Source organism: Agelaius phoeniceus, chromosome 3 (assembly GCF_051311805.1).
Source record: "Agelaius phoeniceus isolate bAgePho1 chromosome 3, bAgePho1.hap1, whole genome shotgun sequence".
In the NCBI taxonomy this organism is placed as follows: Eukaryota; Metazoa; Chordata; class Aves; order Passeriformes; family Icteridae; genus Agelaius; species Agelaius phoeniceus.
In genome coordinates, this window is record NC_135267.1 from 68243455 (window position 1) to 68271345 (window position 27891).

General features: G+C 42.6%; 1 protein-coding gene across 7 annotated transcripts in view; it reads left to right on the forward strand.

The window, feature by feature from the left end:
* LOC129118551 (SAM and SH3 domain-containing protein 1) overlaps nucleotides 1-27891 on the forward strand; it is a 535571-nt gene that overhangs the window by 412751 nt on the left and 94929 nt on the right. For 4 of the 7 annotated variants that reach the window (XM_077175534.1, XM_077175538.1, XM_077175539.1 and 1 more), the window contains exon 2: nucleotides 24380-24508. In XM_077175534.1, the coding sequence (XP_077031649.1) occupies nucleotides 24380-24508 (129 nt within the window). Of the gene's footprint in view, nucleotides 1-1252; nucleotides 1272-1493; nucleotides 1659-2723; nucleotides 2745-24379; nucleotides 24509-27891 lie in introns of those variants that run through there. The other 3 variants (XM_077175536.1, XM_054629985.2, XM_077175537.1) reach the window with 3 other exon arrangements.

The window sequence follows — 27891 nt, forward strand, 5'->3', positions numbered from 1 at the left end:
TTCAATTTGTGCTGTTAACCACTCCAGCAAAAGCTGCAGTAACAAAGTGCTTAGAAAAGTCTTGTCCCTTTCTTTGTGTGGCAGTTGATGAGAAAGGAAGTGTTTTGGCCAGCTTTTCTCTCTAGTGCTAGCCTGCAAACTAAATCTTAAGCTTTGAGGGCAGAAAAAGAGCATTGTTGAGAACATTGAGAGAAGATGAGTGCAATAACCACACTTTCCTTTATTCATTCTCCAGATACTATTTTTAGCCCTGACAGCAAATGGTATCATTTGTTGCTCCAGCCCCCCCCCCAGGCCACCAGTGCTGTGCCCTCAGTGGGAGCCTTGTCAGCTGTAGAGCTGGTGAGTGGGCTGAGGGGAGCCTGGTGCCAGGGGACCCCAGGGCTGAACAGAGAGCCTGGAGGGGAGCACAGGTTCTAGGGCAGGCTCGGAGTTCTGTTTAGGTGGTGCAGGGCATGTAACATACAGCCTGGCAGTAAGCAGGGCAGGAGGGATATTGGAGGATTCACTGGCTGCTCAGCTTTGTGAGCTCTCAAAATGCTTGGCCAGCATGTGACAGCTGCACATCCATTAAATACATCGCTTTCCCTGCCACCCTGGGCAGACAGGTGCTTCCAATAAATAGCAGCTTGAAACAGGAACTTTTCAAAAAGCATCTAAATATTTCAAAGCTTAGGAATGAGCACTAAAAGATTTCCTTGCTGCTTGTCCCAGCAGAAGCTGGGAGTGAGGTGTGAGGTGGTGGATAGGCCTTCAGGTCATTCTGCTGACTTCTGCCACTCCTTCCAGCAGTGGGTTTTGGCCACTGTTATTTAATGTGCCTTCCACGAGAAGTGTGTGTGTGTGGGCACTTAGCAGTTTTCCAAGCAGAATGCAGGAGCATCGCTGCTGCTGTCAGTAGCTAGTAATTATTTAATTTGACTATAATGGGGATTGGGGGTGGTACCAGGGAGCACGAGGCACATATGTAGGGGAGGCAGCATTCTCACAGTCCCGCCCCAAGGGCGATAGGTGACAGACCACCGCTCCTCAGGAGAATGACGCAGTCCCGGTACCCAAACTCTAAACCTGAACTAACAGGGTGCCCCTTGCCCTGCCGCCGTGTAACGCGTGTGGCTGACACCTCGTCCCAGAGAGTCTTTCCCCGGTGTTAAAAAAGCGCTGCTGACTTGGCGGTCAGGGGAGGCACCGGCACGGGGGTAACGAGGATGGCAACAACAGGAGCTACGCCGGCGACCACGCGTGTCCCGACACCGCTCTTGACTTTTGGGGTGCGTGCAGCCGCCGGGGCGGCGCTGGGCCCTTTGTTGCCGCCCTGGGGCGGCCACATGCGCCGGGCGAGCCCCCCCCCGGGCGGGCGGCGAAGGAGGGGTTTGGGCCGCAGCGGCACCGCCGGCCGCTCTGTCGCCGGGTCGAAAGTTGAGGGGCGGCGGCGGCGGGGCCGTCCCGCGGTGTCCCGGGGCGGGCCGGAGCGGAGCGGGGCGGGGGACGATGGCGGGGCGGGGCGGGCCGGCCGCGGCGGCGGCGGGGAGCCGGCGTTGATCCGACGGCCGGGCCGGGGCATGGAGGGGGAGCGGGCGGACGGCCCCGCCGCCCCGGCGGACAGCGGCACGTCGGAGGTGTTCGCCCAGCTGTGGGCGGACGTGATGGGCATCCTGGTGAGTGTGGTGAGGACGGGGTCTGGGACCGGGGCGGCCGTGGGGGCAGCCTACCGCGGGACGAGGGCTTGGGGTGGGGGGATGGAGATGCTGCGGAGCGTTCGCCGGGTCTTCCCGGCACCTGCTGCGGAGTTTGCCCGAGTTGGAGCGTGCCCGCCCTGTGCGGGCGCGTACCTCCCAGAAAAAACTAACTTCACGGGCAAAAACACGGGTTGTGTCGGTGACCGCCTACATCGCTGTACTGGAGGAGCTCTTTGGGCTGTCGCGGTGGAAGGGGCGGAAGGGCCGCGCCAAGGAGCGGGTCCGCGCAGGGGCTGCCCGCTGGCGGGGAGCGCTGGTTCAGCCGGATCAATGGGCGCATTGTCCCCCGCTGGCCCGGCGTGCCGCCGATCCGGGGCAGTTGGGGCTGGAGGCGGTGTCGCTGCAGCCTTTGCATCCCTCGCCCGCGTTTCGGGGTGAAGCCCCCGCGGCGGGGGCGCTGCCCCGGGGTCCCCGGGCACGGCCGGCCGGCCCGCAGCGCTCCCGGCGCCCCGCGGCACTCCCCGGCGCCCCGGCGCTTTGGAGATCTCACTGCCGGCAGTTTTTTGGAGACGAGTTGCTCGGTTACGGCCCGTGGAGTTTCTGCGCCGGTGATCTTCTGAGGAGCGACTAATCCTCGTAATTCACTAGTTACAGACAAAAGAGATGGCCCCAGTAACGAGGGCTCAAGGAATTACGTTTAATGGGCACGTAGCGTACCGACAGGACGGACTGGATGGCAAACAGTAAAAATACAGGAAGAGTCAATCCTTTATTTCTACTTGCAGCGAGAGAATAATATTTACTTTAGTTGCAAGATGATAATTACCGCAGAGGACTGCCACTCAGCAAAAAAACAAATACTAACGTTATATACGTACTGGAGCTGGCAGCCTTCCAGCGATACAGGAATGTGGTAATCAACAGTGGAGTGCCTGTTTATTCATTTTAAAAGCAAATGAATAGGCTTGATGCGTGTTAGTTTTTGTTGTTAACATTTAACCAGCAGACATTCAAGAATATTATGAGAAATACTTTTTGGAAAACTGCCACGGAACATAATGAATGGTAAACCCATAGGATGCAATTCAGAAGAAATGTTATAGAATTGAACAGAGAATTTAATTACCATTTTATGCTGCATTTTTTTACAGCATGGACTTTATTGTTACTATTCAAAGTCAGGTTCAAAAACCTGTCTTATTCCTTTTCTTCATAGAAGTTCTCCATTGACTTGATGTTCAGTTTCTTAGCACCCAACTGCGTACACTTTTTCACTTTAATGATTTTAATCTTAGAATGCAAGTGGAGTCAGTTCTGCCAGTTTGTAAGGAGCACACAGTTGGTACTTTATGAACAGTCTCTTTCTGTCTTTTTTCTGGCAGGTTTCAGTACTGCATTTAGTAAGAGCAAAGTGCTATTGGATGCCTGGGAAGGAGTTTTTGAGGAGGCCAGACCAGCAGCCTAGCATGCTGAAGCTCAGTGCAGAAAAAGATCTGATTGTCACACAAGTAATAATTTAAATAGCTTTCTTTTGGCAATATGAACTAGTTTCCTTCCTGGGAAAACAGAGCTATTTAATTATTATTTGTCTTCTGATAAAACTATGCTAAAATAATTTATCTTACACTTGGTCAGCTTTACAGAAAGGAATCATCTTGTGATTATGAAGTTGCTGGTTTATATCAGTTGCAAACATCACCCAGCCTTATTAGCATTTCTTACTTCAGTGTTTTGTGTTGCAACACAATTACAAATATGAAAAGATACCTTGTGTTGGGTCCCCTGTAAGAGCGAAGACAAGTTCTCACTGCATGCTGTCAGTTTTCTTCAGATGTAGACTTTTAAAGAGTTTCTAGTCTTTTGGGCTGCAAAATAAGGTCCTAAAATGAACTGAGTATAAATTTATTTAGTGCTCTGTCCTTATTTGAAGGCAAGGAAGAGGTAGCTCCAGTGCCATTTCCACTGCTCATCTTTGTGGCGCCTCTTTCAAACCTGTGCTGTAAAAGGCAAGCAGTGAACTGGAGTTGTGGCTTCCAAATGGGAGTCAGTAGCTGCTTGGTTGTAGTCCATGATGCCCCGTCGGTGGCCTGTGGAGCTGGCTTACTTCTTTTTCATTGTCAATTATGTGAGAGCATGGGTCTTAATTTCCTGGGATCTGTAGCAGTTCATGATTCAAACTGTCTGGGGAGCACAGATGTAGACACCAGAGTGATTCACTGGGGATGGCTCTGTAAATGAAAAAGTTGGTGCAGTGATACACTGGCCAGGTTGGTCCTGCAACAGCCTGGAATCTACCAAAGGAATGCACCATCAGAGGGAGAGAGCCAGGAGAGAAGAGCCAAGATCGCTCTTGTAAGACTCCCACCTGCAGTGCTCCATCCAAGTCTGGGGTCCCCAATACAGGAAAGGACATGGACCTGTCAGAGCAAGTCCAGAGGAGGTCTGCTGAGATGATCAGAGAGATGGGACATCTCTCCTGTGAAGAAAATGCCAAGAGATTGGAATTGTTCTGCCTGGAGAAGGGTTCAGGGTGACCTAGATGCAGACTTCCTGTACCTGCAGGAAGCCTACAACAAACACAAAGACTTCGTACAAGGGCATGTAGTGACAGGACATGGGGGAGAAGCTTTAAACTAGTAGAGGGTAGATTTAGATTCGATATTAGGAAGAAACTCTTTACTGTGAGGGTGCTTAGACACTGGCACAAATTGCCTGAAGTTGTGGGTGCCCCATTCCCGTAAGTGTTTAAGGCCAGCTTGGATGGGGAGCTCTGAGCAAATTGGTCTAGTGAAAGGTGTCCCTGCCCATGGCAGGGGTGTTGGAACTAGGTGATCCTTAAGGTCACTTCCAACAGACACCATTCTATGATTCTGTGATCTTGGAAGGAGAAAACTAGAATGAAATTAAGAAAGAAGGTGATCATCAAATGTTTGCTGATGGAATTAAAGAGAAAAACACATTCTTAAGCCATGATTGTAGGATGATGCAGGGTGGAAAGAACCCCAGGCAGCATCTAGCCTATCCTCAAGCTCAAACATGGAGAGATCTGAGATCAGGTCAGGTTGCCTGGGGCTTTACTCAGTTGTGTCTTGAAAACCTCTAGGGACAGAAACTGCACAATCTCTCTGTGCAGCCTGTTCCAGCAATTTGCTGTCCTTATGGTAAAAAAGATGTTTTTCATAGAAGTGATAAAATGTTTGATTCTTCCCTCCCCATACTGAGAAGTTAGAGCAGTGGGGAGGAGAAGGGGAAGGTGTTGCCTTCCTCCTACTGGCCCTGCTGGAAGCCTTGTGGAGTGTGATGGTGTCTGCTCCAGGCGCTGAATTAGGAGGAGAGGCCAATGTCAGCACAGCTGGTATTCAGTATGGAGTTACTTGAAATACAAATTGAGCCCCTCTCTGTATTTATATGGATAAATATATTTCATTGGTTTTGTATTTTTAGTTGCATTCCTTAAAATGGGACCTCATTAGGAGGAACCTGTGATGGCAGATCCCAGGTCTGGAGGGGAAGCAAATAGTTGTCAAGTGCTGCTTGTAAGGAGCGTATTTTGTGGACTTTGAAGTTACTTAATAGCCTTATACTTGATAAATACTGGGTGTGTGCTTGCAGCTGTACTAGGTCTTGCTGAAGTAAATGTGACTTTTCCCTTTTGGACTTTTCTAATGCAATATTCCATAGGTGCAGCTGTGGTATAAGCATCTCAAGCTATTTGTGCTGTTAATGGAGCTTGCTAGATAACAAAATTATGCCCAAAAGCTTTCACTTAGTCTGTAGCAAGCACATGCTGGAATGTACTGGATAATTACAATTTTCAGTGTTTCAGAGCAACAGTGGATGTTGGAAGTGTATTAAGGTTTTAGAGAGGTGGATTGTGAGTAGTAGTAAAGCAATTCTCTGTGTCGCTAAAGCTCAATGATATAAAAAGGGATATTTTTGGCATAGAATCATATATTGATGTGGTGATAGCAAACTCTTTGTTTGCTATGTAAGGGTCTAAAAGTTTGTATGTTATGAGATCTGAGAACAAATTTTAATATGAAATTAAAATCAGGAATTTCATTCTTTTAAAGATGTGCTTTCAAAGCATGGGCTGTTGACCTTAGTACAGAGAAGTCATTCCAGTGCCCCTCTTATTTATGCCTAGTTCCTCCTTTATATATACATAGGAGATATATCTGGATCAAATCCTGACATTAATGAAATCACTGACAAAACTCTGATCAATTGTAATAGGAGTTTCACCGAAGAAGGTGTCTTATTTGTGTGAGGAGATTTTGTCTTCAATGGCCAAGATGCAAAAGATCCAACAGAACTTGAAAGAGATGCCACAGAATTAGAAGTCTTTACAGCTTTTTATTTCAAAGCAGTAGCTAGTTTCTTATTTCAAACTGTTGAATCAGTTATAACAGCTGTAACAAAATAAAATTATTTCTTTTTCAATAGTATTTTGCAGTTATGCTGAGAGAAAACCAGTCCTTTCCTACCATCTGCTGTTAGGTGAAGAGAATAGAGTGTTTTGAGGGCAATAAAGCTCACTTGGCTACCAAGAGCCCTCCTATTTACATATATAATCTATCTTGGTCTCCATGTTTAGGACACTATTTGAATTTCTTATCAAAGTAATAAAGAAAAAAAAACCAAAAGAGAAAGAGAGGCCAGCTGATAATGCTACTGTGATAACATGTAATTGGATACTGGCTAACATACTTTGGGAAGAGGAATTTGATATTAGCCAGGGAGTCTGAGTATCTGGAAGGATCAGGGAAGTAGATCCCCAACTGATAAAAGCAGTTGTAGAACTGCCAGGAGGAGTTGTGGCAGCTAAGACCAGCCCAAGGTTTCTTCCAGGATTGCTCTTCCTTAAACCCTCATTAAATCACTGTAACCTCTTATGGAAATCTCTGCACTGCTGCTCTCTGTTTCTCATTGGGTGACTGTTTTTCTGGTGTCAGATTGGCACCAAAAGGCCACTCCAGCTGAGATCATGGATGCTCAGCACAGCTCTGTGGAAATGTGCAGGTAAATGAATAGCTGCTTCAGGTAGATGCTTTTGAAAATACAGTATATTTGTTTTTTATGATTTGTATTGATGACATGTCAGTATAGTGCCTGTGGCACTGTGTAGTTAACTCAAAACGCGCTGTGGGACATTCTGATTCAAAACATGTTTGTTCCAACTTCTATTTGGAGCACATTTTCTAAAGCATATGCCACTTGCAACAATAAGGATAAACCCAGAAGGCCTGGTCTCCACTTTCAAACTGGCAGATACTATTTTTTTCTATTTTACAAAACCAGGGAGGGTATTTTGCTTTCAAATAAAGAAGTAAAAAGAGAGAGTGACTGAATGTCAGTTTGAGTGTTGGATTCAATTTTATAATTTAAACTTAACCTGTTGCATCTCCTTCGCCTTTCCAGGAAATGTTGTGCCTAGCAATGCTAATCCCTTCATGAGGAAAGACAGCTCACAGAGATAACCTTTGGTCTAGACTTTTTCTTGCATGTCAGGGCACATAAAACAGATGTCTCAATCAGAGAGTTTAGTCCCCATAAGACCCTACACCATAAGGAGTGATAAGAGCTTTTGGTTCTGGTGCCTTCTTCATTCTTTCTTGAAAGCAAATTCTTCCTCTTGCTGATTTGCTGTGAATACCAACTTGGAAATACTCTTTTTCTTCATACTTTTTTCATCTTTTGAAAGTCAGTCAACCAAGCTCTCTCTGTTTTTTAAGAGCAGTGGAATACAAGGTTGCTAGAATTTCCCTGTAATGATGCCTTCTTTTGTGGATATGAAAAGAATGACAGTCTCTAAGGGGAAAGAAAATGTGAAAATTGATGTGGAAAATGAAAAGGTGTTGTACATGAGCACTTAAAGGACTTTTATTACATGAAATACAATATACTACACTACACATGTTGGCTACCATTTTCTGCAATTAGGTGAGAACCTCTTATTTTTAGTGTATCTTAGAGCAAATGACATTTTACAGAGGTAGGTAATTAGTTTAACTTAGTCTGGTGCTGTGTAGAAATCTGTGTAAATTAGTGCTGGTTGTATAAAGTGCTGTGCAAACAGGAGCAGAGTGGAGGGATCGGGACACAGAAGTGGAGCACGGGGTCACTGCTGGGTGTGGCACACGGCCAAGGGACAGAGGGAACAGTTAGTGCCCAGGGCAAAGGAGTTTGGGTCAGATTGTCTCCTTCCAGACCTAGGTTGAACTGTTACAGTTTTGGCCCTGGGCTCTGCTCCTTCAGGATTTTTTTCCCTTCAGAGGTGGCGTTGTGGAGGAGAGGGTGCTCGGTGCTGGAGCACCCAGCCCTGCTTCATGCACCTTCCTGGGTCACCCTCTTGTCATTTGGAATCTGTGCTTGTAGCTTTTCCTTCATGCAGCAGCCCATGCTTTCATTTTTAATCAGCCTGTTGTGACAATATTAGTGGCCATAGAGTACATGTTGTGTTTGGACTTATGGAGGTTCAAAAACACAGGAGGAATAGGAATTACTTTGAATTTACACCCAGCAAAGTGATTTGTCACAATACCTGTTTTAACATTGGATGCTGCTAACAATTTTCCTCTTGGTGATTGCTTGATACAGCTGATGACTAATGAACCACCTGGCATTATTAGTGGTGGGAGGAGGAGGAAGGTGCTTGTGGCTGCAGGGATGCTGAGGTGGCTTTGCAAGGATCTGGATTCCATATTTTTCATTGAGAACATGGGCAATTGGAAGAAGCTGGGTTTCCTATGTCCAAATCTAAAAATCAGGTTTCTACTATAAAAACATGTTCTCCATTAAAATCTATCTGGACATGTTGTGTGGTTAAGTGAAGAGATACGAAGGGGTTTTATTTCTGTCTGACATCAAGAGACAACTCATTGGCAGGGAAAAATTACAACACATTTTGGGCACACGGGTTCCCAACACAGATTTCTGTTATTGAAAATCACAGATTTTCAATATGTGATTGAAAATTTAAAATAAATTAAATTATTAAAGGAAAAATAAAGTAAAATTTTAAAAATAAAAGGAGCTACCTGTGCCCTCTCATTCCACAGTGCAGTTGCTGTGGTGTGGTTCAGGTGTGGGCATGGTGGCTCTGCTTTCATCTTCTTCAGGCAAGGGGAACGTTTTTCCTGGCTTATGGTAATAGCAGAACTTTCTTTTCTACTGCCGTATTTTGAAACGCAGACTCAAAATGTACCAAGTTTATTTGAACTAAGATTAGTATAATGAAATAATTGATGGTTTATGTTCCAATGACACCTGTATAAGCATTTTTGAGCTACATACTAGTTTTAGAGGCATATTTCCTATGAAGAGCTGTAGAGTGGGGATTGTATAACCTATCTGGAAAACAGTTTTAAGCAGGGTGTAGGTGGAAAATTGGATGAACAAGCTTAAGAGTATAATACAACAATGATTTATAAATCACACTTTCAGGCTTTTTAATGGAAAGCCATACAATAAATTGGAGAACGGGTTTCCAATATCTGTGTCACAATCTGAATGCAATCTGCTTGGAGTGCTGTTGCAGATCTGCTCTCCTTCAAGCCCATTAGACTTTGGTGATTTGACTTCCCTGTGGCCCTGCGTGGACATGGGGATATGCTCTTGACATCAGTTTGCATCATCAGGCCTCCAGATGAAGATATGTCATTTCACATGTGTGGGTAAACGTACACTGTGAGGGTTACAAGCATGGTAATCCAGTTATCTAGAATATGAAAACATCCTTTTGTGTTTCATTATTGTCACTGTATTTATAGATACACAGTGCTTTTTGCTCTTTGTAGGTTACAGCTACTAATACTTAATCTCACAGTGTTCTCCACCTGGACTGTATTCTTTGTGTGTGGGAGTGTGTGTAAAGGAGATTAGGTAACTGTTTAATATAATAATAACAGCAATGCTTTGAAAGCTCTGCAGCAAGTGTGATGAGGGCTGATGGATGATAGTGGAAACAGTACCATGCTTGTTACAATATTAAATTGAGAGTACATGAGCAATCTCTTGGTTGTGAGACTCTCCTAACCCTCTCACCTGCGACTGAAGATGCTTTGTGCAGTGCTGACAGATACGATGAAAACAAAAGATAAAGGGTCTACTTTCTGCGCTGTTTACAAAGAAACTTCAGGAGCCTAAGGCATGAGTTTATTTATAGTAGAGCAGTGTGTGGCCTGTAGGGTTTTAAGAAAAAAGGAAAATGCATCTTTTGTTGTTCTTTCATAAGTTGAGATGGGTTGAGCCTCCTGCCCCTTTCGATGCCAGCACCAGGCTGACCCTGCTCTGCAGAGCTTGCTCTTTACTTGACTGCAACCCCAGCACATGGAGGAAACAGGAGAGCTCATTGCACCATGGTGGCGCTGTTAAAAGTTCTGTCAGCGAGTGCACATCTACAGCTGGAGCTGGGATCAAAACACATGCTGGAGCTGATTACATAGCATTACATTGCTCTTCAGAAAAAAAAAAAGACATTTTAGGCTTTTAAAGAATTCTGCTTGCCAGAGCAATATCTTGTGCGTCACAGTGTATACCTTTAGAAATGATATGTCAGAATAAAAATGCTGAAGAATCTGTGGGTTTTACACATTTTACACTTGCAGGGATGTTTGGATGTTTGTGTTCTCCCTGTTTATTATCTATTTGTCCATATCTGTTACAATTCTGAAACATTTTCCTTCTCTTTTGATTCCGTGCTTGCTGTTTTCTAGCAGACATGTGCCACTCAGGCAAAAGGGGTTTTTACACCAGAAATTTCTAGTGCAATCCTAGGGATGGAGTGCAGATTAAAAGTACTTATTTTCTGTTGCTAAATTAGGAGTCATCTCCTTTACCATCCATGTCAGACATGCTTCATATTGTTATCAATATCATTGCATAGACTTAACGCAGCCTTCAGTTAAAGAGAATAATATCTAATTCTTGTGAGTTTTGGAGCTTTATGGTTGGCCACTTTAGGGCAGTACCTCTGAAAGCTGATAAATCCTCTGCATTTAAACTTCAGTTTATAATCCCCGAGGATGAAAATAAGAAAAATCATGTTTTATAAATAAATGTGTTTGTATTCATACATAATATCCACTAACACTTGGAGGTTGTGATTTCCACTCCATTATTAAGTTTCTTTCCCACCTTAGAACTCATAAATAACCATTGTAAAACAGGAAGAGGTGTGGGCATGTTGTCAGTTCTGGTTCCTGTCTTCAAGTTTCCATCTTCAAGATGATTGTATGTTTACGCTTTAAAAACACGATGCTTCAGAGTATTTTTGGTGATATATTTTTTACAGAGGCTGGAGAAAGAATTTCTAGTGCAACATTTTATCAGAGGACTGGTAACGATATTTTACTTCAAAACCAAAAAACCTGGTAGGGAGAGGAAATTTTTCTTCTGAGGTTTGGGGGAAAGATCTGGTTTGTTTCTTGTTTAATCAGTGGAGACCGCTCTGTTGTAGGTAGTGCAAAATGACTGCCCCTCCTTAATAACTGTTTTCCTCTCTAGTTACACTTACCTTTATTTTGAGTGGTTTACGATGAGACAAAAAATGGAGTCTAATCCTGTGCAGTCCTGCTCCTCTGTGGTGCCATGTACTGATATGTGCTGAACTGAAGGCACACTGGGATGTTTCAGTGCAGTGAGGTGTACGGTTTCCTGCTCAGCCCAAAGCCAGCAATGCATTGTTTAGATTTTGTGTCAGGGTGTCAGTATATATGTGCAGATGGATAAACTTTCTAAAACCTAAACTTTGTAAAACCTAAGCTTTGCATGATAGCTGTCTAAACTCAGGAAGTTAACAGGGAACATAAAGTCAAGGGCCTCACCAAAATCACTGGCATGATGGTGATGATAAAGAATAGCTTCATACCACGTGTGGTGTGTGGTCACACATAAATGAGAAGGGAAAGGGACCCTTCTGCATATCCTTGTTATCCTAGTCATGATGAGTCTCACTGGGTTTGTTTAGTGTGGAGTTTGAGTTCCTAAATACCAAAAGTAGGAGGAAAAAAAAAAGAGGTGAATGTTCTCAGTGTTGCTTTTTCTCTCTGATGGAACAGTACTTTCTTCAAGTAATCTTTGCCAAGTTACTTGTGGGTTTTTAACCTTGTCTCAAGCGTACATAGAATACAAGAGATTTGTACAAATCTTCATTTTTCATCTGCCAGACCTATTAACAACTACTGCTGAATGCGTACAGATAGTTAATTATTTTATAAACTGCCAAGAAAGAGAGAGGAAAGGGGGATTAAAAGGTATGTTAACTGCTGCTGACCCTTTTGCCTTTCTGTTGCTGGGGGAGCTTTGAACAGTTTACAAAACCAAAAAATTTAAAAAAAGCAAGGCAGAGGTTTTTCTCAGACTGATGCCTGTCTTAGGAAAGTACCTCTCATATAAAGCGGAAACAGAGGATGGCAGGGGATGGAGGTGCAGTGAGTCAGTATCCAGAGTTGGATTCTGTGGCCAGAAAAGTGGGACGAGTCCCAGCTGAGAAGGATGACTTGCAACTGCTAGGAAGAGGGATTTAGAAGGATCATGTGAAAGAAGAATTGCTGCCTTCATGGCAGGAAATGGCTGGAGCACACACTGGGACCTTGGCTGGGGAAGGTCAGTGTGCAGGCTGACTTCCTGGAGACCCAGAGGAGGTGGCTGAGTGGCGTGGATGTCAGGGAGCGTGCGGGAAATAAATAATGGAGATTTAAGCTTGGTTTAGAAATGAAAATACTTATCTCAGGTACCATTACCCCTTGGTAACTGTGCTTTACTGTTCCTAAATAAAACACTCTCCAAAGAGACTTGAGGAAGCTTAGTTAAGGCAACAAAAAACCTGAGCCCAGCACCATGAAGTCACAGTGCAAAGTAAGCCTTCATGTCTAGTTGGTCACGCCTTGTTTTGCTTTTGCTTAGAGACAAATATAGGCTATAGGTGGGTAACCATTGATATGTGTGAGTCATGTAAAACCAAACCATCAAGGTATTGCCAGCAGATGTTTTGAATGGGTAATTGGTAGCAGAGGGCTGGTGAGCTGCAACAATCTGGGCATGAGAGTGCAATTTACTGTTTTCCCAGAGACAGTCTGATGCCCTGTTTTCCTGTTCACATGTAACTCCTTCTGAGCCAGCCCTTGCATCTCTCAAGTTTTGAAGAGATTGCCATATCTGAAAATACATGATTTTCCTTTCCATTTGAAAGAGTCATACAGTAAAATCCTTGTTTTCTTTCAAATCCTAATTCTCTGTGAATGAAGGAGCTTATTTACTACACACGCTTTGTTTTGAAATTGATAATGGTGCAGACTGTGAAAAGTGAAGCAACATTTTGCTCAGAGAGCTCTCTGCTGGTTTTGTGTTGCTTCAGATGCAGCCTGGTACAGGGGCTGTCCTACCACTGTTGCTGGGCTTATGGGGTGGTGTTCCCTGAGACTGCTGGCCACTTTTTTCATCTGAGAAGCAGAGTCTGTAAGCAAACTCCTTCCATCTGAGACTTTCTTTTCATGTTACTGCCACTTTTACAACTAGGTGGGATGTTTTTCTTTGGCATGACAACTGTCCTGACAAATGGTTAGTTAGCAGGATGTTGTCCTTTTGATGTTCATGTCACTATGCATAAAGAAGTTGCTCAAGGGCTTTACTTGCCATCCAAGTCCAAGTGTCTTTACAATTGTTTTCTTTCAGCCTGTGGTTCAGGGCCTTGTGTCAGTGAGAATCAACTGCCAGGTTTTGTAGAGACACAATTTTTTTGTGAGCTTCATTAACACTGGGGTTCTGCCAGCTTCTGCTTTTTATGACCTCTTTAGCCATATGGGGCTTTTCAAATTGTTTTGTGCCTCAGTTTGAGGTGCATCTGTGATGTGCAACACTTGAGTAACTAATTCAGTCTCCAATAAAAGCCACATAAAATCACAGACTATCTGAGTTGGAAGAGACCCATAAGGATCATTTAGTCCAACTTCCTGCTTCTCACAGGGTACCTAAAACTGAACCATAAGACTAAAATCATTGTCAGATGCTCCTTGAACTCTCATGGGCTTTGTGCTGTGACCAATTCCATGGAGAGCCTGTTTCAGTGATGGACCACAATCTAGAACGTTTTCCTTATGTCCCATCTGAACTTCCTCTGATGCAGCTTCATTCCATGTCCTCATGTCTCTTACCTGTGGGCAGAACCATTGGACTGACAGCAGCCACAGGATTAAGCACTTCCTTGAAACAAGCACATGACATCGTCATGTCCCCCTTCAGAAAAATATGAGCTTGAAGTACCTGGGAGATATGGCAGCCACAGAGTTATTGAAGCCCAGACTCTGTAGGATGTGCTCTGTTGATAGGCAGAAATATTCCTCTTCTATTTATGTAAGAGGCCTATTTAGCCTAATTAGGAAGTGCTTTGGCAATGATGAAGCAGTGTGAGCACACAGGAGCGCAAAAAGCCCTTCTTCACTGTACACAGATAAAGGGAAATGAGTAAATAAAATACGGAATCCCAGAGTGGAAAGGATTATAAGCTGGCAAGCGATAACAGTTCTTATTGCTAGGTTGATATCCCTAATTGATATAAACATGAAGCCCTGTGCAATCTGTGGTACTTAAAAGACATGCATCTAAATAATATTTAAATAGATTCTTCATTTTTTAAGACCCACTGGAGTGTAATTGTATTCAACTTAATTAAATGAACTGAAACCCCTTGGTAACTGTGCTTTACTGTTCCTAAATAAAATACTCTCCAAAGAGACTTGAGGAAGCTTAGTTAAGGCAATAAAAAACCTGAGCCCAGCACCATGAAGTTTTGCATGAGCAATATTATATTTAGTTCCTCTGTATGCTACCTACTGTGGTTGAGACTGTACTAACAGTGCCATACCTCTGTTAGGAGTCAAAAGCTGAGGCTTCACTTAATTGTTTTAGGGCAGAGTCAGCCTTTCTGGTTTCAGATTTGTATGAATCTGGGGTGCTTAAACTGGTTTATTAATGCTACCATCCTGTGCCAGCGCAGAGCACGTGTTCCCTGCAGGAGTGAGGGTTTGCAGGGATAGCACAGGCAGGCAGGATGGGCGGGAGGGATTGGTGAGGGGGAGCCTGGGCACAGCTTGCTTACGGGAGCTACAGGAAATCATTTCTTCTGCTGCTAAGATTACATGGATTGCTGCCATGCTCAATTACAGTTGTTTCCTTTCCTGGTAAAAGATGACCTGTCAGGAAGCGGTAGGAGTGAAGACAAGGTTAGTCCCTGCTTATGTAGAAGTGTTGGGTGTATCCTCTAGGCTGCAAGCTGCTGAATTTCTAGTAGGAAAAACCAGAAAAATATCAGAGTTTGAGAAAGCAGTTTAAACATCAGCATTCTGGCTTTCTATGGCTGGCAGCTGGGCTGCCCTCTGCACTTGCAGCAGTGAATCAAGGGCTGCATCTCTGGGACACACAGTGCCCTGTGCTGCTGGGCACCTCAGCCAGGATTGCTGGTGTCCATACCTACTCCCAAAAAAGAGGAGCAATCTTGTCATGCCTTGGTGTGCCGAGCAGTATTTTTTTCACACTTTGTAAAAACAGTTTGAAGTGAAGGGAAATATTTGACATTTCCTTTTGCCCTGTCTGAAATCTTAGCAGGAGAGAGAGCACCTTCCTCTTGGAAGTCAGCATCCAAAGTGGCACAAGTGGGAGTAAGTAATTGTGTTTGCTGTCACACCCAGCTTCCTAAGAGCAGCATTTCTGAAGGCTGGGACTGTCACTGCCGAGCTGGGTGATGATGCAAGGTGCATGCTACCCTGTAGCTCTTGCCCTGTAAGTGCAGATGAGGTAATGGGCTCATCCAGCCATGAGAAACGTGGAGCAGACGACTGCATCCCTGCTGGGCTTTCCCAGTGCTGCAGAGTGGGAGAGGACTGTGCTTTCTGCCTCTCAGTAGTTGTGGTTGAGGGGAAGGTCCCATGCAGGATTTAGCTGCTGTGGAATGGTAAGAAACGAGGGAAGGCATGGAGTGTTCCCCTTTTTTGGTGCATCTCCAAAGCCAGTACTCCTGGGGGAAACTGCTGTCCATAGGACCTGCCCAGGATCCTGGGCCTGGATCTCAAAGTAAAGCAGCAAGGAGTTCACAATAGTACAATGAGGAGGCAAGGGGGAGGGGCAGGGGGAACAGAGAAAGAAGGATGAGAAGTTTTTTTGAGTGAACTTTTTTTCTGGACAAGGTATGCCCTCCTTCTGCCAAACTGTCCAGGGGAAAAGCGTTGCACAGTTCAATTCAAAGGCAGTCATTCTCTCCTGCCTTGACACTTGAAAAGTAGTTTTGTTAGTGAAACTAGCACATAACCATTACCAAAGTTTGCTTTCTCTGAGTAACTTTAACACCTTGGCGAAATACTGTAAACAAGACTTGCTGAGATTACACACTTGACCTGAGATACTGTTGACTACTCAGTTTGTTTCTCCTTTAAATATCCAAATGTTTTTTTACATGTTTTTGTTTAGATTTTTTTCAGGCTACTCTTTTAATGATTACTTACACCTCAGTTATATAGTCCCATTTATCACAGAAGATTTGGATTTGTCGTACTGTGCTACTACTAAATATAAGGAAAAGAACTTTAATGAGACGTCCTTCACTATTGCAGCTGATATGGCTAACTCCCTGAAATATTTCAACATCTACTTGAGATGTTTGCCTTTTGCCTATCTATTTCATTAGACAGTAACTTATCTCAGACATGAAGCCACCCCCGTAATATATGCTAAATTTCCCAAATCTGAAACAGGAAATTCACCTCCATCTCCTTAATGGTATTTTTATCAGATATATGTACATTTCTTAACCCTTGCCATTCTTTTGTTTACCATTTGTTTCTGCTCCAAGTCTCAGGCTAGAACCCACTGTAGCTGGTACACATGAAGTGACAAATTTTCACTTAATGTGAGAAAAGTCTCAGCAGAGTGTGCAAAAGGAGGAGGCAGTGAGAGCAAGGGAGAAAAAAACTAATGAGAGGTGATGTCAGGTGCAGCTATTACATGGCTTAAACTTGTTCTGCTTTACAAGCTGACAATGACAACTTGTAGCTGACTGATGACCAGTCTGGTGGATGATGGTGGCCTTTTAGGTATCAGAGTAGACAAGGGTTTTGAGTTACATTTTGATGAGCTTAGTGCAGAGCTCCTCAGGGAAAGGAGGACAGAGGATAATATATGGTTATTAGGGAAGCTGGACATTAAGGGTGCTTTCAACTGACTGTCATGAATAAAATTTGCATATATTCTTGTCTGTCAAGACCTGGTTCTACTTGTGATAAATACCAAATTTTTAAGTATGTTGGAATGTACATTTGCATCGATGCAACTTTTTTGTTAGCATTCATATATTTTTTTTTTTTCCATAGAGGACTTCCTTGTTGCGAACCACAGAGAGGGATCCCAGTAGTGTGCTTTTAAATTTATTTTAATTTACAGAAGGAAAAGGAAAAATCACATTCAGAATGTTTTTTCCAGAGATGCTTTGTTATACCTTCTTGACAAAGACTTTGGGGGCTTTACAGTAAAAAGAAGGGGGTGGAAAAAACTGTGGTGCTACTGGTAAAGGAAACACTTTAATTTCAGAATTTTGAAAAGAGTAAGAGGGGTTTTTGATGTAAAGATAGGGCTAAGTTTTTTATATATAGATATATATATATATATATGGAAAAAAAACTTGGAAAACTCTGTGGTTTAATATGATTATTTGGGTCTAGAGTGACTGTGCTCTGAACTTGGTGGGTTGTATTAGTTATTTCAGATAACTGCTGCAAAATCTTTGATATCAAAGTATACCATTGTGCTTTCTGCTTATTGTACAGAATCTATAAGTCTTTTAACCATGCTGCAGAGAGCTTGACACAGTAGTATCACATCTATTTTTGTAACTGTCTGTAAAGCCACATAGTTTCATGACTCAACCCTCAGATGCCATAAAAATTAATGGAAAGACTATTGAATCAGTCTGGTCTGTATGTTCTTTTTGTTCTCGCAGTGTCTGGCTATAGAGAGGTCAAGGGAACCATGACAACTTTTCAGCATCCTCAAAAATAGCTGTTCTCAATATAAAAATGTCATGACTTGTACACTGAGTATTTTATGCTTTCTTCTGAATATCAAGGGAAGTGCTGGCTGCCTGGCCTTGCACTTCTGTCTCTCTCACATTTCTGACCCTGCTGACTGTCAAGACAGGCTTTGAACCTGTCATTGCATGGATAGTAGAATTGTGGACTCTACTGAATGGAAGATTGTCCTTGCTGAGCCCTAGGAATAGAAAGGAGTATTTCTCAAGCAGCTTGTTGGGTTCATTTTCAATGCAAGCATTTTGAAGCCGTGCCAGAAGGCAAAACATCAGCCCTATTCCTAGCAGAAATACCTTGGTAGCAAGAGGGCCAGAAATGACCAGAAATGAGCAACAGAATTATACTGGAGCTCTGCAGGTTTTCCTAGAGATGCCGATCCTCACTGTATATTACTGTAGTAAACTGAGACGCAAGCTCTAGCCAGAGAGATGGATGCAGGTTTAACTCTTGTGTTTGGAAAAGGTTTGGATCTGATTTCAATCTGCCTCCTTAGAAAGAACTGTGAAGGAGCCTGGAATACTGTGTCTCAGGTTTATCAAGTGCAGCCTGAATTCAGGTATTAGTATATTTTGGAATGCAGGGAGTTCTGCAATGAGACCAAGGTCATTTAGGGAAGGATGCAAAATTTCTCGAGCTTTTATGAGCTCTTATGATTAGTAAAAATATCTAAAGAGGAGTGGCATCTTAGTCAAAGTTATCCCATGAAAATCCGATCATTCCTTGCGTTTATTAGGCACAAATATATTTTCCTACGGATGTTCTCATTTCACTGCTTTTTTGTCCCTCCCCCCTCTTGCCCGTCTCCCCTCCCCAAACAAGCCTGTTTGCTCTGGCCCACATTCTGGCTTTCATTAATGTACTTCTTCGAGCTATCCAAACCAAAGGTATTATTGAAATGCAAGGTCATGTTCCACAAATTTTTAGTAGGCGTCCCTGTTAAAATCTAACTGCCAGAAATAAACTGCTAATGTTTACAGTGACTCTCCACACAGTAGTCCTCTGTTTCAGGCATGGAAATGGATTTTTCTCATCTTAGCTTGTAAAGGTCAAAAAATGTGCCTTTGCCAGGGCATGATTGCTGTGTGTTGTGAAATAGCACCTTCCCTTCACCAGTGCCATTTCCACATTCATTCATATCTTATTAGGAAGAAAAGTCAGATTGTCTTCCAGTTTCTGACCTATTCCTAAGATCCCAGATTATGCATATGCTGTGGCCATAGATGCAGTGGCTTTTAAGTTTTGAACTTGTCTAGTTGCATTGTGTGCTGTAACCTGCATTGCCATGTGCAGATGGAGACCCATCTGTCTCGCTGAACAAACAGGCTTGTAGCATCCACATCTTTCTGCATTTCTGAGATTCATGCAGTTATGTGAATTTTACCCAGGGGCTGGGAGAGTGAGCACATATATCCAGTAATCAAGACCTTTTTCCTGACATTCCTAATATCTGCCAGAATAGGAGGAGGATATGCTGGAATATGCTGCTTTGTAACATATTTTTCAGATTCTGAGACAGAAAAGTACAGAGTAAAGTAGTTGTATTTTTGGAAGATTTTTCTAAAAATCTAGTCCTGCATAGAAATTTATGCAGAAAGTATGCCTGTTCTGCTAGTGCCTAATATTTCGGCAGGTTCATCAAATGTATTTGTTACTTAGCAAAGTCTGTTATTCCTCCTTAGCTATTAGTGTTTTTATTTTATTATTAAACTATGAATATATATATTTATTATACTATTAAACTATGAATATATTTTTACTTAATTTTACAGCCAGCAGAGCTCTCTAGCAAAACATTTTTCTCTTTTACGCTTTCAGATGTAAAATACAGAGGATTCTGCCAAGGCGTTAAACTAACTGATGTGCAGTGACCAATAAATTCTAACTTTATAATAAGTGCCAAATCATTCCAACTTTTCTTTGTAGTCACTCCATTAGCAGGAATCCCAGTGGATTCCTTTGGTATTCACATGCATATCAGAACTAATTCTCTGGGAATTTCAGGGCAATTCATCATTTTGCTCTGTGTTTTATGATGCCAAAAAACGTTGCGTGCATACATTATAAAATGGAAATTTAGGAACGCACATCACAGCTGAAAATAGAAATCTGAGAGAACTTCTGTTTTCATTAGGCTATTAAATCTTCATTTTACATTTAACCCTTTGTAAATAAAGATTTGTGTATTTTCCTGGCTATTAAACTATTTTGTGGAAGAGTCTGCTGTAGTGAAGTCTTAGGGGAAACGTGTTGTAACTTCTTACCAATGAAGTGTTTGAGGAATGGTTTTCCTGCTCAGTATTTGTATTACTCACAAATTTTTTTCCATCAGAAAGATCTGTGGGATTATGTAGCGGGAACATTGCAGTTCGCATGGTAATAAACACAATTGGTGTAAAATACTCTTCGTGTTAGTGCTTTAGCTGTTAAATTTGTAACAAAATAACAGAGTTTTTTATGAGTTTTTGTTTTTAAAAGTGTTACTGACAGTTCAGAGCATTTCAGAGGCTTCTGAAATGCGGATATATTGGTAAGAACGAATTTGAAAGCTATATATTTTTTCATTGCTCACATAAACTGTCTCAAATATCAATATACCCATCTATATCAAAATGGGACATAGTGGTACATTATTGAAGGCTTAATATATATTGCATTGGCTTGTTATTTTTTACATCAAATAACTGTGTGCTTTTTCCTCCCTGTGAAACTAAAATGGGACTCCACATTTGTGTAAACATATGAAAATTGCTGCTGGATCTTACTCTTTGTGCATCAGAGTGAAATATTTTTTAAAATATTTTGAGTTATGCTTTTAGTCTTCTATTTTATTAATAATTCTAGAGATCTTTAAAAACATCTCCAGCTATTCCTTTGACTCTGTTTGTAAGGGAATGCATGTCTTATCAAGGTGGAGCTAATGTTTTGCATATGAATATTTTTAAAGACTCAAAGCCAAAATAGAATTGCAAAGTACGCTGCTGGTTATTTTGTGTGAGACAGTTTAGAATTATTTGGAGACATTGTGGGGGGTCAATTTAAAGAGCAGACAAAATGTCATGGTTTTTCAGATGAGTTATACTTGTGGTTTGATGATACCTAAAATAGGTCTTGGCCATTATTTGTGCAATAGAAGAATGAAGCATCTTCTCTTTTCTAAGTTTTGCCATGGTTTTGGTAGTGCTTGAAGAATAAAGGAGGATGATGGAGATAACTCTATGTAAGGGTCAAATTTGAGGTCATATAAATCAAATATACAATCCTTTGTTAAGTTATGACATTTACTTACATGAAATCATGAGTGGATGCTGCAGGTCATGAGATGCTAGCTGTCTTTGTCTTGGGATGACTTATGTATCTTTATTTCTTTTGACAAATCCAATGCTCTCTGCATTGCCTGCATACATAAACTCATAAAAGCAACTCTTGGCCACAGACACAAATCCTTCAATCAGCTTTTTCCACTGTACCTTTCTGGCAAGTTGAGGTCCAAATGCAAATGTTTGTGGTTTTGTTCTAATTTTGAAGCTATGGGGCTTCAAACACCAATGCTCTCCACATCTAGTAAGGAGGATGCATGCAGCCTCTGTGGAATGGCAACTGCATAAAGCTGTAGCTGCCCTCGGTCTGGACCTCAGCAAAAGCATGTGGCAGGGCTGCAACGAGCATGTGTGCCAGCTGTCTGTTCTCTCTGTGTCAGCTGTATGTTCTAACATATTGTGGGGTTTTTTCTGTTCCTTCATCTTTTTCTGGACATCAAGCTTGTTTTCATTTGCAGCATAGCCTCCCTCATGCAAGCCCTGAGCACTGCCAGCAATCCCTGCTGTTAGTCAGGCAGGGTGATGCCTGCAGCTCTGTTCCTCTGGACACGGTGGCACTGGTGGACTGGTCACTTGTGAATAGGCCTTTCTTTGCAGCCACGTACTTGCTGGCAGTGGGGCCACCCACCTTCTGCAGGCTTTAATTGGGGTGCTGCAATCGAGCTAAATTTGTTCTAGGGACAGTCAGAGGCCTTCAGTCTTTTGGAGGCTACCTTTAAAAATAGCACAGTGAACTGCACGCCAGCACAAGCAAAAAATGAGCACTTGTTTGGCTGTGTTTGATCCACTGGCAGTGCCATTGCTATCCTGCAAATGGTCCATGACTGCGTGTCTGAGGAGGTGTGGGGAGAAGCACTGGAGCATGCTGAGATCCTCAGCTCTGAATGGCCCTCAGCTAAGTTAAAGTTCACATGATATTATTGGATTTGGAGAATTTCAGGCAATTTCAAAGTTGTGAATTACCTTTGAAAATTGTGGGTATTTTTGGAGCAGGTTAACTTTATGGAATGTATGATTTCCAGAATTGTGAGAGGAGATGGACTGATACGCAGTTTTCATGTTGTTCTAGTAAGATGATGCTTCCTGGTGTTGCTCTTATATCATGACTCTTTCCAACTTGAATATTCTTAACTGGCAAAGCTTATCAAAGAATAAACAGACTCTGGCTGGGGAAGATATTCCAAAGTGAGAATTTTTGATAAACCTTGAGAGTGATGTTTGTTATGATTGTATGGCTGGGATTCAGATGTCACATCGTCTCTTTGGAAGTCATACAGGCTCCCTTAATGCCCACAGAAGTGAGCAAATGAAGGTTAAGTTTTGGGGTTGCTTCTTCAGTTTGGTGTTCATTTTTTTCCCCAGCAGTGCACTCCTGGTTATTCTTACTGAGTGTTTAAATGTAGGACCAGAAAGCACACCCTCAGCTACCAGAGGAGTGTCCAGTGGCACAGGGAAACTTGTGGAACTCGTGGCACAGTCAAAGAGTCCAAGTTTCCTCCCCAGCTTGTTGAGAAGTGATGGATGTCAAGGAGGCGGTTGTAGGAAGGTGTAGGCTTCCGCTGTGAGTAGGTAGCACTGAGGCTCCTGTAGAAAGGCAGGGGTAGCACTGTTGTGTGCAGTGCAGGAAGTTGTTTGTCCAAAGCTCTGGAAAGTCTGAAGTTCCCAGAAATGTATTTGTATAGGGACCCCAATCTTTTAATGCTTGAAACATCTCTTGTGTGAGATCTTTGGCAGGTTGAGAGATAGGAACTATAGTAAAAAATTATGTAGGTATGGGGGCAGGGGACAAAGTGTAGGTATATATTTAGTGTAGTTATTTTGCTTCTGCTGCTCCAACAAGTGACGTTCAAATTGTTTTCCACCTGTACTGAACACAGTAGTGTTGAGAAAATGCTGTTCTAAATTTTAGGAATGTGAGCTCTGCAAAAGTTTCTGGGGAAATCTGCAAAAGTTTCAGGAGATAATTGTTCCACCTGTGGAATTACACTTTAAGAGTAGAAAATAGTTTTCACAGACTGAGATTTAATAGGCTTTCACTTTGATTTAAACTGGAAAGCTTTTTCCATGTCTCTGGAAGTGATACTTCATTAGAGCAAACCTACCTCTGCAGTGTAGTCCAGAACCCTGAGAGTGGGACCACGTGCTTATTTCCAAGTAACAGTAGCTTCATTAAGGTGTGGTTACTAATTAAAAGTTCCTCCTAGCTCATATGCTATAACTCAACTTTGCAATTTATGTATATTATTAGCATAATTATTTTTAGATTATTTCTCTCTTGCTTAGCTTTTTCTTAATAATCAAGACATAATTTTATGTTTATATGTGTGCATATATTAACAGCAGCAATAAAATAATAGTCTGCAATGTATTCTTGTCCTTCTCTCAGGATAGGCATAGAAAGCCTATCTTTTTCATCTGTGTTACCTTCTAAGGAATGCACTCAGTGATATACATGCTCTTTCAGTGATATACATGCTCTTTCGTAAGTTAGACAAGTAGGGATACAAGATTATTCCATCCCATCATTTGGATGTATCTTAAGGGTGTGCATATTGTACCTGCCCACCCCCTCACTTTACAGATGGAGCATACATATCTGATGCTTAGAAAGGTTTCTCAGGACACTTAAAATTCAGCCTTCTTATTGTTTTGATCTTATTTTCTTAATTCATAATTTTTAAAGTATGAATTTGGACTGTAATTAGCAGATTATTACAATTAGGTTTTTGGCTATTGCCGTTTTATTAGCAGTGTAGCAATCCTACCCTGCAAAGCAGACATTTGGGACTCAGCAAACCATGTTGCTGCCTCCAGTACATCTTAAAAGACCAAGTGGCAGAGTGTCTTTGTGGGTGTCATTGTTTGCAGTCTGGCTGGTTTGGTGTATTGGTAAGAAATCTTTTAGTTGCAGTTAGTCATTGTCACAAAGCGGGGCTACTCTTGGTTATGTCAGTGAAATGTTTGTAATGACTGGCTCTTGGAAGATTGAGCCACTGCTTGGGAGAACCGTGTGCTGCTGGGAGAGAATTGAGGCAGATAATGCCTGAGGATGTGTTGTTCCACTGCATTGTTGTCCTTGCCTTCTTTCTCTCTGTGGGAATTAACAAAGTTCCACCTGATTGTGAGGAGCTGTTCTGGTTATCCAGTTTGCAGCAGTTCTTGCTGTTAGTGTGCTCTGGGATAGGGATGGAGAGGATGACCTGAGCCTGATGTGCTGCAGGGACAGGGGTTTCCTTCATAATTGTGGTGCTACCTTTAAATTAGAATTTTAAGATTGATGAACCTGTTTTCTTTGTCTTCCCTGTAGGACGGGTCACTGGGAAATATTGATGATCTGGCACAGCAGTATGCAGACTACTATAACACCTGCTTCACAGATGTGTGTGAGAGGATGGAAGAGCTGCGCAAGAGGAGGGTTTCCCAAGACCTTGATTTGGTACGTAGAACAGTTACAACTTTATTAACAAATAATTGCCATTCATGCTCCAGATGAAGAATCAATATTACAGCTTGAAGAATTCTACCCAGGGAAATAACTGTACGTGGTTGTGTTCACACATGCAAATGTTTCAGCCAACTCAATTAAATGCTTGGAATTAGCCGGATTAGGTTTTTTCTAGGTATTTTTTATGATTCATTAAGCCTTGGAGTCTGCATTTCTTATTTCTTCTTTAATTAGAGTACTTCTTCCTTGCATACATTTGGTTGCAATCCTCAACTCTCAGAGGCAAGGCACTGTCTGATGAAAGCATTGTTTCCTTGCTCCAAGATGATCCCAGTGTGAGCACAGTGAAACTGTGCAGGTTTTCAGTTGTGCTGTACAAAGTGTAAAGAGGTGCTTCTCAAAAGTCCAGGGTGCAAATACTGGTTCCAGGCTCCCAAATGTAAGCTGGCAGTTCTGCCAACTCCTTTCCATTACTTTATACATTATAGAACCTGTAGCAGGTGATGCGAGGTCACAGAGCTTTTCAGGATGGATGGGACGTCAGGAGGTCCCTAATCCAGCATTCAGCTCAAAGCAGTGTCAACACTGAATTCAAATAGGTTGCTCAATAGGTTGCTCAGGGCTTTATCTCATTGAGTTTGAAGACCTCCAGGGATGCAGATGCTGCACCATCTCTGAGAAACCTGTTAATACTGCTTTGCTATCTTCATAGCGAACTTCTATTTTTAAATAATGTGTTGTGAGAGCCTCCCCATAGCAATTTATACCTGTTGTCTGTTGTTCTCATGAAACATGCCTTTTTGATAACCTCCCCACAGATACCAGTAGATCATCTTGAAACTGTGTTTTCTGACAGTTTGGAGCTGAATCTCCCAATTCTTCTTGCTGGGCTCCGGCAAAAGTCCTTGAGAGTGCCTTGGTAACAGCTGATGATGTGGATTATTTAAGGCTACTTTCTTTCTTTTTGGGATTCCAGGATACCAACTGAGAGGCTTCCAGAGTTTGTAGAGACTACAAACTTCAGTTACACAATTAATGGCAGCAGAATCAAGGCAGGGAGTCATCATCTGCCCCACTGAAGTTTGTTAGTTTCTTCTTTATTTTTACATAGGAAAAAAAAAGGCAAATGTTTTTGCAGATTTGTTGCTGCCAAGAAGTTCCAAGGGTTAAACAAAAAGCTATTGCAGGAAATTCTTTTGTAGACAGACCCTTAAGGCTTCTGTGCAGAGAAGTGATGGCACAGAGCTGTGATTCTCATGAAAGCCCCCACTCCTGGCAGGCCTGGTATTCTCGGTAGCTGTTGGCAGCAATGAAACCCCCTTTCCTGGTGCTCTTGGAAGGCGGCTCCTGTGCTGGGTAATGGAGTGTGCCTTATGGCGGGAGAGGACCCCTTCCATAGACAGATGGGCCTAATTTGGCTCCCCTCACTTCTGAAGCTGCAGAAGCCAGGCTGGAAAAAGCCATGTGAGCTTAATTAACTCACATCAAAGGTGCAGATCTTCACGCTGGTTTAAATAGATGTGAGCTAACCAAAGACAGACCATCAAGTGATTCATTCTGTTCTAGAGAAGCTGTAGTCAGAGAAAGTGGCTGTGTGAAAAAGAGCCCGGAGATTCCTCTTCAGCCTCTCTGATACTGAGTTTGCTTACTCTAGTTGTCCAGGGATGACTTCTTGAACTGCCAGGTCAGAGAGAAGACAATGCAATTGAAAATTAAATTAGTGCTCCATTTTTGCTACATCTGTCGCTTCTATAATACATTTTCTAGACATAAGATAGCAATTCTGCTGATAACATATGAGCCTATAGATATTAGCTCACTTGCCCAACAACTGCATCCAAACAGTGCTGACTGCAGCTGAATCTTGCTCTCATCAATGAACAGGCAGGCTCGACTTAGCTACACAGAGAGGGGGAAATAGCCATGTAGACTAGAATGTGATTTTAGTGTGATGAGCAGAAGAGTGAGTAACTTGTGGTGTTTTTTGTCTCTATACACCTTGAGGAAAGGCAGTGTATTGGCAGACATTTGGGGATAGTGAATGGGAAGTAGTGCTGGGGTAAATGCCCAATGCCTATCCCAGATGTGCTATGATAGCAAAGAAAAAAATGTACCAGATAGCAAATATATGCAGCTCCAAAATTATTATGCACCAATACTGTGGGTCTGTTAGCCTAGGCTGACCTTGCTCTGCCATACATTGCTCTTCTAGCACAGATGAAGAAAGCAGTGCTGTCACTACATCCTGTCTTCCCAACAGTGGGATTGTGCCAGAGCTGGAGGTGGGCAGTGTATCAGTTCTTCCTCCCCTCCCCAAAGGTCTTCTCCCTCTCTTTAGTGAAGTGAATATAGCAGAGCTGACATGCATGCAGTATTAGTGCAGATTTTCAGGGGTTTGCTGGAGTGGTGGTTACTGAATGCATATGAAAATGCAGTATTGAGTGCATAAAATTACTTAGCAGAAACATAAAAGGTTAGGTTAAGTTGCTGCTTTTACTGAATGCTCTGAACAAAGAGAAAGAGCAGGTCACCCCAGGAGTCAAAGCATCCTGTAAACCCTGCACAGAGAGGCCCTGTCAGGAGGAGCAGTGCAATAACAAAGACATGCCTGAGTTGGCAGAGCTTTGGCAGGAACATGTATTTAGCACCGGCTCGCCCAGATTGCCCTTTGTAGCACGTCCACTGGAAGGACAGAAATATGAACTGTTTATTTCTGCTTCTGTACCCTTTGAAATAATTTTAAGCTGTTTGGGCGCAAGTGTTGATTTCTTGATTGTACATTGTACTTTCTAATCAGCTCTCCAGCCTTTCCTATCACACCATGGCCATTTCAGTCTAGATATCCTGCTCTGAAGTTGAATTTAAAAAAAAATCACTTGGTAAAATTATTTGGGAAAGCAGCATATCTTGTGACAAAACAGTGGGTGCAGATGGAGCTGAACCCAGAATATTTTTCCAAATGGCAATGCTGTCAAGGATTGTTAGTTCTCCCTAAACACGATAAGTGCTTTCTGTGTTTGGAGTTTGGCCTATGTTTTTGTAGTGAAGAATGTGCTTGGGTTTGGACACTAATGTTTGTGAACAGCATGGGAGTTGCCCACATTTCCTAGCATTTGGCCTATTCCTGTACACCATGTGGGCTTTTGGCTGAGGAAGAACTGCAGGTGGAGTAGATAGAGTGGATTTTCAGGCCCATAATGAATGTATCTGGTAATGTTGAGGTGGACATCTGCTAAAATATAGTTATGGCCAGAGAAGTGACTCTGTGAGGATGGTATTTTCTAAATGTTCACATGACATCCTTGTCTTTAAATTGGAGAAACATGAATTAGACAGATGAACTGCTCAGTTGTATAAGGAACTGGTTGGATGGC